Genomic DNA, 12957 nt, shown 5'->3' with positions numbered 1-12957 from the left:
ATGCGCCAAGCGCTCAATGTTGAACATTGTTTGCTCATTTCATTTTATGGGTACTTTATACATTTACTCTAATACCTTGCAGATGACAATATTGTACCTTTTTTGACAGCTACCTATAACTAGCCTACAAGTTAGTTTTCAGATCAAGATTTTACAAACGAAAGTGATCATAGGCCTATATCAAATATCATACCTTGTTACAGATCTAACAAGAGTATATAAAATATTTAAAATTAGCTCAACCTCAAACAACTATAACATTTAAGTGCTTTTACATGTTAGTGCATCAATAATAATGGTCCAGTAATGTGGTAATATCATGCTGACAGGGCCCATTCAGACAGACAAATAATCATTTGCTGATAATAATTTTGTACTTTTACTCAAGTTAGTTACATTTTGAATGCATGACTTTTATCTGTAGTATTTCTAGTCTAGTACTTTTATCTTAAATCATTGAATACTTTTCCCATCAGTGCAATTTCCCAAGCATTTGTTACGCTACATAGCAGAGCTGTGAATTACTGGTTCAATGGCACAGCCTGGACCATTGTGATTTTTCATTTCAAGTTCATGAAGGACTGTTAATTTATACCTGAGAAAACATTAAAGCATAAAGACAAAAACATAAAATATATAAAGTCTATGGGTGCATCAAAATCTGAGTATGTCTAATATACTGCAAAGAGCAAATACTCTAGTATAAAACAAAAATGTACATATCAACATAACACCACACATATAAGCAAAGTAGCAACCAAAATTAAGGTGACTAGGTTAATATGTGTATGTTATGTTACTAAGTTGTGCTGGGAGGAAAGGTGTACAACAGCCTGGGAGAGGAAGCTGTTGTTCATTTGGTGGCAGGGATCAAACTAAGACTTATTTATGATGAGGGAGGTCTTACAGTCTGATCCCCTACCGTTCTCATACCAGATAAATAACAAATACAGCAGGTCAGGACAAATACTTTGGTTCAACCCAGGATGTACCGTTGACTAAGCGGTGGACATTAAATATTTCAAGCGTTAATTAAAATACAGCGACATTTTGTAGGTGTACATGACGTAAATAAAGCATAAAGTATCGCATTCACTGGGAAAATGTGATGTCCTTGGCACAGCAGTCCAATCAGTCAGTGGCTGGTTCAATGCAGCCAATTAAATAATTAAAAAAATTAAGAAAAGAGATGAGGTCTTGGTGTGTGGTAAGCCTTTCCTTTTTAAACAGTTTTGCATATTAAGGGTCATGTTTGGTTGTCTAACCTACACACAAGTCAGTGTAGGAAATACAGAATTTAAAAATGCCTATAGAGTATATATCCTTGTTCAAACATACAATTAAAGATTTCATATGAAGCAGGTTGGTACAGATGGAGCAGACAGGGCAAAACTCTTTAGCTATGTTGATTCTGTATTGTCTACACAATGTGACAGACATTACAATGTTAGAATGTTATGTTTAGTCTCTTCAACAATTAGCCACACTATTTATGGTCAAATTAGCATCTGGCAATACATACATAATACTTGGTTTGAGTTTAAGTCTATGACGCTTTCTACAATAGAATGCGAGTACAATTACTTCAGTAGGTTCTTCATTATACTTATTGAAGAGCCCCTGTAGCCCCCACCAAAGTGGTTCCAGTGATTCAGATAGTGGACGAGTTGGTAAAGCTGGTTTCTCTTTGCAAAGCCTGGTGCTTGAGGAATCTTTTCATGGTAAGCAGAGTGAAAAGAGCTGTTGAAGCCACCGAACATCCCCGCGATACCCAGCTCATACTCTGAGTGGCCGTAGAAGGAGGCTGGGTCAAAGATGACTGGGCCCTCTGCACACTGTGCCACGTTGCCTCCCCATAAGTCTCCATGGAGGAGAGCGGGGACAATCTCCACATCTGTGAAAAACTGAGGGATCTTCAGCTGTAAATAAAAGGCACAATATGTAAGTTGTTCTGTCAAAGCATTGATACAATCATAGGAACGTGTGTAAAGTATGTTTTGTTTCTGTGCACCTGTAGCTTGGCCCATAGTTCTCTGGCCTCCCTGTCTCCATACGATTTCTCCACCATGTTAAGCTGGTGCTGCAGCCTCTGCTGGGAGTAAAACATCACCCAGTCATCGTGCCACTCATTTTCCTGGGGAGGTAAGGGACAAATACAGTAAGGACTACCGTCACATCTTAAAGACATAGACACTACATACTTAGTACACAGCCCAGTATACAGACACAATACTTTTCTTTTTACCTGAGGTAGATATCCACAGCATGTAGGTACACTGAAGCCAAATGTTTCAACAACCGCCACCTCTGATTGTCCAGCTCCTTTTCCTGTGTACAGTCAAATAAGTTATGTTTAATCAGCAATAAACTATTTTAAATTATAAGAGTTAATTGGTATTCACTTTAGCAATGGCAAGAGGATGAACGATGTTTTTGTGCATTTGTCTACATGTACGAAAGTTAGGTTAAGGTGAATTACCCACTGTCTGCTGCTCTTTATTTAATTTGTCCAACTGTCTCTTGTTGTGAACATGCAGATCTGCCAGCTGCTCTCCTAGGTGCTTTGAGTACCTACATTGAATTTGAAGAAGAAAAAAAAAGTATTTTGTATTTTTTTTTTTAAAAAGCACAAACTACACTTGCACAACTATGTTTTAATGTTGCCCTCTATTCTACTGATACAGTGCTGAACAAATTGAATGAGAGAGATCTTACTTGGTAAGACCTCTCATGTCCAGATGCTCCATCACAAGTACACATCCTCCTGTGTCCAGTTCAATCACCTTCACAGGCTTGGGGACTTTAACAGTTTCTGTCTTTAAAATGGCTTCCAAACTGGCCATCTCCCCATCAAACATCAATTTGGCCTGAATCAAAAGAAAAAAATCGGATTTGGGCTGGTGAGCAGTGCAGTGGCACATATCTTCACTACTTTGCATTGTGCGTAATCAGTAACAAAACAGTACAGTACAGTGCAGTGCCAGTCAGATACTATCTGGCTTTCAGAATGTGTAGCTAGCGGGCACCAGCTAAACACACGTCACTATAATAATCTGAAACAATGATGATAAAATACCTCGCTCTTGTGATTTATCTTCACAAACACTCTCCCAGTGTCAGTATCATAACTCTGGCCCTCGCTTATACATCCTCCTCCTGAGTGACCAGTGGACTTCAGCATGGCGGTGCCCAACTCTTTCTTTAACTTAGCTTCCATTATTATTTCCCACAACCAATTATTTTGTGGATTTATAGTAGCACTAACACGCAATGCAGCGCCAGAAGTTCAGCTTAGTTTAGTTCCGTGGATGTTGTTGTTCTTCCGTTATATTTACACGTGATTCCTACGTCGTCCTATCACAGGGACGTATCACGGTCACGTGATCGTCGCCATGGTGCCACATGAAGCTACATCGGTTACATGCTACCACTGTAGCTTCAGTGTCCTTCTGCTGCAAAACCGAAATGAGCAGCAATGACATTTGTCTGCTTCTCGGAGCGACTGGTGTCGGAAAAACGTTGTTGATGAAACGTTTACAAAATATCCTTTTGGTCAGCTGAACGTTATAATCTAGAACTCGAAAAAAACCTGTAAATATAAAGTGTTGTGTAGCTTCACTAACGTTAGCTAGCTAGCTAGCTAGTTTAGCCTGGTAAACTGCTATAACGTTAGCTAGTAGCTAACGCAATACACAACCGTTAACTAAGTAACGTTACATTCAAACACTATACTAACCTAAATAACTTAGTTTTATACAACTGACCAAATATATAATATATGAACAGTTTATAGAAGCTAATGCACTGGATATTTTTCTTAACAGATTTAGTTTACAGCTCAGTTTGCATGGATTAGGTGAACTAGGGGAAGCTCCTTCTACTCTGCCTACAGTAAGTAATATTGGAAGGTACTTTTAATCCTGGTTTTAATACATTTGCAGGCTCAGTTTTGATGAGACAGGGCCATAACCTGTAATCCAATCTCTTTAAACCTCCACAGGTAGGAACCAACCTCACAGACCTGACACTGAAGAAGAAGAAGGTGACACTCAGAGAGCTGGGAGGCTGCATGGGCCCTATATGGCCGAGTTACTTCAAAGACTGCTCCTCTGTCATTGTATGTTGGTTTTTTTGTAAACAAGCTGCATCTATTTGTGACATTTGGTAGAGGTACACAAACCGACTGTCGTAGTCATTTCCCTGAATGTGTGTTTTGTTTTCTCACAGTTCACAGTGGACTCAGCAAACATTGCTCAGATATCCTCGTCCTGCATCCAGCTGCTGTCGGTACTCTCCGCTGAGCCTCTGCACAGTGTTTCTGTGCTTATTCTGTTCAACAAGAGGTAACACTCACATACGCAACAATCCCTACTCTTCACTTGCAATACCTACAAGCTGTTCATGCCATTGTATATATTCTCTCTTTCTTTCCACCCTTTTCCAGGGACATGCCGTGCACCATGAGCCTCGTGGAGATAAAATCACTGTTTAGAATGGACGACATCATTGCATCTGCTACTCAGCCACTCACGATACTGGAGCTCAGTGCCCACACTGGACAGGGACTTCAGGAGGTGCTGAGCTGGTTGGAGTCCATCATAGTCAAGTGAACTATCATCGGTTTGTGATTCTACTCTCACATGAGTTTGGATGACTTCAAGCCTTTTGTTAAAAGATGTCGGTATCCTCAGTGTGCAAATACAGAGGATTTAATGTGTTTAGTGTTGGACCCACTGAAAAGCTGTTGCTGTATTTTTGGTACCAAATACATATGGTGACTGTTAAGGGTGAATGGGGAAGGAGATGTATTGGTGATATCATGGCAGGAGTGAATTATTGTATGGTTGACCATTTGTCAAACCAACACTACTGTAGTTCTTACCTCATGTTAAGTATTCATTATACTGGTCACTTTAAATAGTTCAATCCTGCACAGATAAACAGCGAACTGCTTGGATTTGTGACCAACTAGAGTGTGATCCTCATGCTCCTCTCATAAAGGACTAGTTTTATTCTGAAACTACATAAGCTCTCACAGTTAATGACTAGTTAAGTGTGAGCAACACATGAGAGTGATGACTGTAAGTGACACAGCATAGTGGTAGTGAGTCACTACCAGCAGGGGGCATACAGCGCACAACAAATATTGTAACTGGTACTGGGCGTGTGCCTGGCTGGTGATGATTTCAGAATTAAATGTGTTGATGTCACAGGAATTGAGGAAATACAAAACAAGGAAACCAACTGAAGAATGAGGCAGTGTTCCAATTGTACCCTTATATTTGATGAATCAGTGGTTCACAAGCAATCAATAAAACTCATGATTTATACATTTTCTAATGTTGCCTTGCTTATAGTGAATTCTGAAGCACTTCCAGTCCTCCCAAACTACATTTCAATCAGTTAAACCCCAGGAATTCATTTCACAATAGTAAAATCAAGTACTACACACTGATAATTCTCATCAGTAACCGTATTGATTCGGCAACATTTCAAGAACCGGACAGGTCTATAGCTCGGGTCTCTTTTAAGAAATCTATTTTTTTTTACACTTGTATGTACCAGCAGCAGTAGCCAGCGAAGCCAATCACACAAAACAGCTGAGTGAGCAAGAGACTTGTTGACGAAGTGAAAAGCCCTAATACATTTGCCTGGTAATTGTGGCTAAGTGAAGCGACAACAAAATATTATCAAACTGTGCTTTTGTGTATGTTTTTTTTTTTTCTTCTTCTGATTTCAGATTGCAATAGGTTATGGCCATAAGAATGTTTACATGACACTAATGGTTTCTGATACAAAGGTGTTATTTTTTTTTATACTCTGTTACTGCATCATCGACAAGAGGAGCAGGACAGATTATTGCAGTAAGGAGCAGAACCAGCTTGCATCAATCTAAGGGTGACCGTATTATAATACAATATAAAAACTAAGAATAGGGTGTTCATACAAGTCCTTGGGGCTGAAGTTCAATCTGCAGTTAGAGTTATATTTGGAGAGCATAACCTAAAGGCATTCCCCCTTTTTTCTTGGATATTTTCTCCAGTTTAGTCGATCCTCATAAGAAAGGGTTCTGTGCGGCCTGTGATCCGTCAGTGCTGGCTGAAGAGAAGGGCAACAGGGGCTCAGGGAGGGTCCCTGGCAGGCCCAGACCAGGCTGGGGGGGGTGAGTAAGTGACACGGGGAGGTTGGCAGGCTGGTGGCTCATAGGCAGGGGCAAGGAGGCACTGTATGGAAGAGAGGTGCCCTGGGGAGCTGAAGAGAGGGAGCCAAAGCCTATTTGATTCAGAGTTAGTTTGGGCTGCTCAGCTTGGAATGGATTGTTGGCTGACGGAGCACTGAGGCCTAAACAGAAAGACACAACAGAAAACGTTTAGGTTTGCTTCAACAAGTTATTGAACTTAACACTGAACGGATTTAAATCTAAATTTGCAGCTATCAAAGCACTTTCCTGGTCTTCCCCTGGGATCACAAAACGACTGTTGCATCTACAGTCTATAATACAAGAAATACCTGATAGGAAGGGGTTCATGGTCTTGGCAGGAGGATTCGCTGGGATCAATCTATCCAGGTCTACCAAGGATGCCGCTGTGGGGCCCAGGAAGGCCTCAGGTGTCCGGCATGTACGAGGGCTGGGGGCTGCCAGGCTTTCTCCGAGACGTGACAGGTCAAATATCTCAGGACTGTCCTCCCTTCGCCCATTTAAATTCATCTGACCTCCATCAATGACCTCATCAAACAGATCCCCATCTAACAGCAGAAAGAGAGCAAATTCTGACAATGTAAGTTCTTGGGATGCACAGAATCACAATGAGAAGAGTACAAGTAATGTATTGTTTACCTGAGGGGCTTCCAGGTCGGGGAAAAGGTTCCCTGCTAGTTCCTTTGAGGACTGAGAATGGATCAACTCCTGAGGCGGCTATAAACGTACAAAAACACAATTTACTTTTATTATTTAAATATGTAATTTAAAAAACATTTTGGCCTCTCATATTCATTTCATATGGCTGAGCTGTATGAGTGCACGTATCACCTGTGTTGGCAGAGAAGGCCCATTCTCGGCCGGTGGCGTTGAGGTTGCTCTGCGGGTCCTCCCAGGGGTTGACTGGGGGCTCCCATGGTGGAGGGGGGCTGTTGGATGTTGGCGGTGCCATCCAGGGAGGATCTACTCTTGAGGTGTTGTTGCTGCCTACTTTAGCAACATAGAGGTGAATTAAGAGAGAGAGGCTCCCGTTGTAGCATGTGAGCAGAACAAACTGTACTGTGAACATGAAGAATGAGGAGGTTTTAATTAAAAACACAGTACTATTATGGTACTTCTGAAAACACCTGAAATGAATCAGGCCGCAAATGTTTCGGTCCTCAAAGAGTAAATATTTGATGACTATAATTTACGACATATTATTTACAACTTGGTGCTTAAACACTCCTGCTTTGGTCATGGCTATCTAACTCGAAGGCTCACCCAGGGAGTCCCAGGGGTCTGTGCTCCCCGGACGAGCAGCTGCCTGGCGTGGGGCATTGTTCCATCGGGGGTCACTAGGAGGCTGATCTGAGGGCAACGCAAAAACATCTACCAGGTCCATGAAGGCGGTCTGACCACAAAAACAAGAAAAAAAATCTGTCAGTTCAGTATATTGCTTCAACACTCTCAGATAGTTATCTAATCCATAGTGACAAAGTGATAGTTGAGTTTTAAAGAAAAACAGGTTTGAGATTTTCACGGTGTATGTTAATGGTTAAGATGTAAAACCTGATCAGGCCCATTAATCCTGCCCATTATTATTATGTATTATAATTTAGATTTAGGTCCTTGTTCTATAGATGCATGTTCTCAAAACCACAGTAACCTACAGTGTATGGTTATATTTCATCACCCCCCATTGAGATATTCCATACCCCAATAAATCATACCCCGCCTTTAGACTCCATCTCACGTTTGCTGTCCTCCAGAGCTTTCTTCAGCATCGACTCGTGCCCTTGGCGACTGAGTTGCTCCTGTCACCAGATACAGACACATGGACGCCGTTGGGCATGACAGCTTCCAGGAAAAATTCCCATATTGTTACATCATACTATATTTATGACTCCGAGACTGCCCACGAGCACAAAAGCCAGTTTTCCTAGGCAACGTACGTACGACCCAGATATAGATGTGTGCAATGGGCATGAAACCAGAAAATTGAGCGGTCAAAAGAGAGGAGAGAGCAGAGCATCACTGCGATCTCTAACAGAGCAGCTCTATTGTGCTAGAGTGAGAGAGGAAAGAGACAAAGAGAGTGAGGCAGGGAGAGAGAGGTGGAGTAAACATGTTGCAAGAGATAACACAACAGAGTGATAGGTACACAACTGTTTTGTTTTTTTAAATAGGCAAAACAAAAAAAGGCAGAAGGTAAGGAAAGATTTTTTTATAGTGGGTGATTAACAGAGAGTCAGAGAAAATAATTAAAAGTGGAAAAAAAAAAAACAGCGGATGACTCCCTACTACATTTAAAGAACTCAGGTACACATTACATTGTTTAAATCCCAGCAGCTCCAAAACAAAAAGTGTCTCTTCGCCCCCCGGTGACACCACGAAACCCTACCTGCTGGTGCTCCTCCTTGCTCAGGCTCAGGGCTAACTGGAGCTGCGAGTCCTCATCCATTTCCAGTGCAGCAGGTGCAGGTTGGACTGGGACTGGGACTGGGACTGGCTGTGAAGTTAACCGGGGAGGGAATTGCAATCAGTATTTGGTCAACAAAGTGTAAATAATGCTTGGGAGAAACTCGCAGCACTGTACATTGCATGCAGGTGTACAGGTGTCCCAGGTAGAGTAAAACATGACATGAGTATCTCATACTACTGAACTAAGAGGAGAGATTTAATGGTTAGTGGGACAGAAGGGTGAAGCCTCGTTCGATTAGTCGCTGGAGAAAATGACACGTCCTTTTGCTGTTCATGGGTTAAGGGAGGCCATGGAGAGTGAGAAGTACATGCAGGCGTTTCTCAGAGGGGCCCAGACTGAGCAGTGAGGTTGGTTTCAGTGTACAGAGCAACATGAGATGTGCTATAGGGCATTAGATGGATAGGAAGCGTCATTCCTCCCTGGTCCCAGCATACTTGTACCTTCTGGGTCTCCTCCTTGCTGAGCGTCATAGCGATCTGGAGCTGGGTCTGTTCATCAATATCCACTGTAGGAGGTGGCTAAGGGTCAAGCAGGGAGGATAAGGAGGAAGACTAATCAAAGGGAATGGTAAACGCTTGATTTTGCGTGAGTGATTCTTAAAGAAATCTAATGATTTAAGGTTGATCAAGAACAGAGGAGTATCACAGAAACGGCAGCGCGCTAGAATATATATTCCTGTCGTAGCCGAACAGAAGTCACAGAGGGCGGCGGCTGCCCTTGCCATGGAGACTCTGCCAGGCTGTGGCTGCTTTAGGAGTGGATCAATGCACACATCCTGTCTGGCTTTTCATTCGTTCTCTCGCAGCTTCCTCATTCTTCGGCATCGCTCACGCCGTTATTGACCACATCAGAGTTGATGATATCACTTTCTGTTAAAGCTTCTGGGAAATGGTGGCCTTCGTAGAGACAGGCAGTAGGAGTGCCTCACCCACCATGACAGACCATGTCCAAGCATGTTTGTGTGTGGGGGAGACGTTTAATGTTTAGCTGCAGCGTTACAACATGACATGTCGGCGCATGTGCTGTAGAGATTAAAGGTTTGTCTGTGCTCACTGTGTGTGTGTGTGTGTGTGTGTGTGTGTGTGTGTGTGTTATCTTAGTTAGAGGTACCTTTTCACTCTCTTCTCGGCTCATAGCCAGGGCCAGCTGCAGCTGCAGCTCCTCTTCTCCACTGGTCGCGGGCCGAGCTTGCTCCATGTCTGGAGCAACTCGAGGAGAGGAAGAGGAGGCTACAGAGGAAGAGCAGAGCGGAGAGGGTGTTAAGTGAGGAACAGGGAGCAGAAACATAAACAGATAGATGGAAAACAAAGAAAGAAATACTAAGGGTGATTTTTAAAGGCCAGAAAAAGAGCTGGCGCTGTTTTTTGCATGTTAATGTTTTTTTCTTCCACTGCCCGTTGTTCAGGGCCTTTGCTGGCATTGCTTGCCACTGCCTGCCTGCACTGAGAACAATGGTGCTCCTGTGTGGAGAGTTGGGGTGGTGGAGGGGCGGAGGAGTGGACGATTGGAGTAGAGCCCACCTTATTAGCCTGAATACTCTCGGTGGGTCCCAGGTCTCGGGTCCTGGTTTGAAAGAAGGGATGGGGATTGGGGGGGGGGATTGCTGGCAGGGTTCCAGTCTGGGTGTCAGACTGTCGGTCACAAGGCTAAGAGAGGGAAGCAGGCCACACATTGGCAAAATTGGGTCTCAGAAACCAATCATTTCCAGTGTGCTGCCCCTCAATATCCTGCGTCTGAGCTGGAATGCTTGCTGCCAATTAGCTGCCAACCTCTTGACCCCCACCCACCACCATCAATCAGCATTCTGTCCAACACTCCAACCATGTGCCAGTGTCCTCGAATCTCCAAGAGATCCACCCAGGGCAAAGCAAGTGTATATTGCAAAAAAAATAATTATTTACTGCATTGACACAGCCCAGCACACAAGTCTGTAGGTGTGAAATTGTTATGGTTGTCCAGCCTGAAAGCTGCCTTCTCCATATGTTTTCCCTGCGTATTGCAAGCCCTGCTCCTATTGAACGTGGCAACTGTTCATGCCAGATGTTTCCACTGGCACACGTTTTCGCCTCGAAAAGTATGCGAGGAACGTGTATCAAGTGGAAAATGTATTGGAGAAAAGGGACTTTTGATGGATTATTGGAAATAAAACAGATCTAGCTGTGGGCATATCTCTGTTTAACAGGCCTCAGACATCAAAGTAACTGATGCAATCATGAAGCCACAGCTCTGCTACTGACTGAATAACACCTTTTAATCAACACCATTAACCACCGCAGACCACAAAAGTATATGGTACACACCAGGCATACGTTCACGAATGCTACACACAGCTACTTGGTGCTTTTCCACAATGTGTTTTCAGGTTTGAGCCGTTTGCTGTAGTTGATAAGTCAATGACATCAGATGTCCAAACCCCTACACACTCACAGAGGGATCACTTAGGTCTTATATTATCTTGCCACCTAACCAACATCTCTGCAGTAGCGTAACGGATCATACTTTAAAGTAAACATGGTGTCCAGTTGTGGTTTCACAGTAGATTGAGACAACCACACACTGGGCCTCCTCTCTTTTGTGAATCCAGTTTAGCTGACGTGACTGTAAACAAGAGAATAACAGGAATGCGGCTGCCCAACAGTCAGAAGGGAGCAAAACCGAAAAAGCAAAAAGAACAAGCAATTCAATAAATTGTTGGAACGTGCTGCTGGTATTAAAATAGCACAGACCTCCACAGGTGAGAACTGATTGACGTACAGGTCTCAAACTGTGCAGAGACTAGAGATATACACCTGAAAGTGTCGCCATAAGTTGAAAAAGAAGATCTATAACATCACATGGGATGATTTATCTGATGAACTTGACAAATGACGGGTCACATATCAAAGAAGGTATTCAGATGTACTCTCGCATGATTGTGTAGATGTTAGATTTGCCTGCTACTCACAGTGAAAAGAAGACGGTGAGCTTCTGCACATACCATGCTCATCCCCATGGACCCCTGCCGCGCTGGGCTGGCTTGTGCGACCCCCCGGGTACGGAGGAGGCAGGGATCCAGAGCCCAAGCCACTGGTGGAGCCCGCCATACGCGTCTTGGTCTTCAGTGCCTGGCTTCTCTCCTTCTTCAGCTTCTCCTCGTCCTTCAGCAGAGCCACCAGTTGCTTGGCCTTCTCCCGGACATTGACACCTTGGTCGCGTCCATCCCGATCCATGTACTGGAAGTCTCTCAGTGTCTGGATGGTGTAAATGTTCTCCCGGCACTCCTGGGCCACACGCTCGGAGCCTGTTTTGATCAGGTAGTCCAGCAGGGTCAGCGCCTTATAAACATGGCGCCAGTTCTTTCCGTGGTCGTTGAGCCGCTTCCAGATCATGCCCATAACCTCGGTGAAGGCCACTACATTGAAAGTCAGGTCTGCGATTTCAGACATGAGCGAGCTGGGAGGACCCCAGGGATCATTGGAGGTGGCCTCGCGGACCTTGATCTCGGGCTCCGTGAAGTTGTTGACCATGTTTTTCATCTGGCGGCGGAGCGATGAGGTCTGCATGATGACAGTCGTGTTTCCCAGGTGTCAAGAGATAGTCCAACAGCAGGCCAGCCCACTGTGTTGCCTCAGGTGAGGTGGGTCGTTTCAGTGGGGAAATGCAATGAAGTCGGCCTTCTACTGGGAACTGCAGGGATGTCAACGAGTGGGTTTCTGCTGGAAAAGAAATATAAGCATTCTTGTGTCAAATATTCATGGAGAGAGCTTTTGAATCAATAATACACACACACACAAAACACCATCTTTAGTGTCGTTCCTCCTTTTGCATGAGGTTACTAACAACACTGGGGACTCCAGCTGAACTCTCACACATTTTTTCACTCTTTAATTGTGTTTGGAAGGAAAGAGAAACAACTCGGCACCTCCCAGCGATGTGAAACACAACACCTGGGCTCAGTTTTCCCTGAAACAACTTGAAGAGATCTGTGTGAGTGCATACAATGCATTGTTCCTCAGCAAGCAATGATCAGCTTGAAAGCTATATTCTCAATTCAATTTATCTAAATATTGTTTCCTTCCCTGAAAAGCAAATATTAGTTTTGACCAAGGGACTTCAACCCAACCTGCCGGTGTAGAAATGTGTTTTACCTTGGAGTGAGGGGGGGGCTCCACCTGTTTTTCTGACCCGATTATATCACCACAGCAGCAGTAGAGCTTCAAAGCATTCAGAGACTCACAAAAGTGTAAGTAGTCCAACATAATCACTAATAGTTTGTCTCTGTGTGTGTGTATATATATATATATATATATATATA

General features: G+C 43.6%; 3 protein-coding genes across 9 annotated transcripts in view; 1 reads left to right on the top strand and 2 right to left on the bottom strand.

Annotated features, from left to right (window-relative positions):
- Nucleotides 1-53: 53 nt before the first annotated feature.
- Nucleotides 54-3392, bottom strand: fn3krp (fructosamine 3 kinase related protein). Its single transcript, XM_031867660.1, has 6 exons — nucleotides 3077-3392; nucleotides 2716-2867; nucleotides 2480-2571; nucleotides 2246-2328; nucleotides 2012-2134; nucleotides 54-1919 (listed from the first exon to the last, which is right to left on the bottom strand). The coding sequence occupies exons 1-6, from the start codon at nucleotides 3215-3217 to the stop codon at nucleotides 1581-1583; spliced, it is 930 nt and encodes a 309-aa protein (XP_031723520.1). The 5' UTR covers nucleotides 3218-3392; the 3' UTR covers nucleotides 54-1580.
- arl16 (ADP-ribosylation factor-like 16) lies at nucleotides 2031-5888 on the top strand. Of its 2 annotated transcripts, none has more exons than XM_031867661.1 (5): nucleotides 2031-2142; nucleotides 3825-3891; nucleotides 4001-4117; nucleotides 4228-4343; nucleotides 4445-5888. In XM_031867661.1, exons 3-5 carry the CDS (start codon nucleotides 4070-4072, stop codon nucleotides 4608-4610), a joined length of 330 nt encoding a protein of 109 aa, XP_031723521.1. In that variant the 5' UTR covers nucleotides 2031-2142; nucleotides 3825-3891; nucleotides 4001-4069; the 3' UTR covers nucleotides 4611-5888. The 2 variants fall into 2 exon arrangements, with proteins under 2 accessions (XP_031723521.1, XP_031723522.1); XM_031867662.1 differs by lacking the exon at nucleotides 2031-2142 and adding an exon at nucleotides 3158-3541 and having other exon boundaries at nucleotides 3836-3891.
- epn3a (epsin 3a) overlaps nucleotides 5263-12957 on the bottom strand; it is a 9689-nt gene continuing 1994 nt past the window's right edge. For 2 of the 6 annotated variants that reach the window (XM_031867652.1, XM_031867653.1), the window contains exons 2-11: nucleotides 11608-12355; nucleotides 9774-9892; nucleotides 9104-9181; nucleotides 8583-8690; nucleotides 7912-7995; nucleotides 7463-7592; nucleotides 7031-7189; nucleotides 6839-6916; nucleotides 6511-6747; nucleotides 5263-6342 (exon numbers count right to left, since the gene is read on the bottom strand). In XM_031867652.1, the coding sequence (XP_031723512.1) occupies nucleotides 6056-6342; nucleotides 6511-6747; nucleotides 6839-6916; nucleotides 7031-7189; nucleotides 7463-7592; nucleotides 7912-7995; nucleotides 8583-8690; nucleotides 9104-9181; nucleotides 9774-9892; nucleotides 11608-12205 (1878 nt within the window). In that variant the 5' untranslated portion in view covers nucleotides 12206-12355 and the 3' untranslated portion in view covers nucleotides 5263-6055. Of the gene's footprint in view, nucleotides 6343-6510; nucleotides 6748-6838; nucleotides 6917-7030; nucleotides 7190-7462; nucleotides 7593-7911; nucleotides 7996-8582; nucleotides 8691-9103; nucleotides 9182-9773; nucleotides 9893-11607; nucleotides 12359-12957 lie in introns of all 6 variants that reach the window. The other 4 variants (XM_031867651.1, XM_031867654.1, XM_031867655.1 and 1 more) reach the window with 4 other exon arrangements.

This window comes from Anarrhichthys ocellatus, unplaced genomic scaffold, assembly GCF_004355925.1.
Source record: "Anarrhichthys ocellatus isolate YVR2014 unplaced genomic scaffold, GSC_Weel_1.0 scaffold40, whole genome shotgun sequence".
Lineage (NCBI taxonomy): Eukaryota > Metazoa > Chordata > Actinopteri > Perciformes > Anarhichadidae > Anarrhichthys > Anarrhichthys ocellatus.
This window is presented reverse-complemented; position numbering and strand designations above follow the sequence as displayed.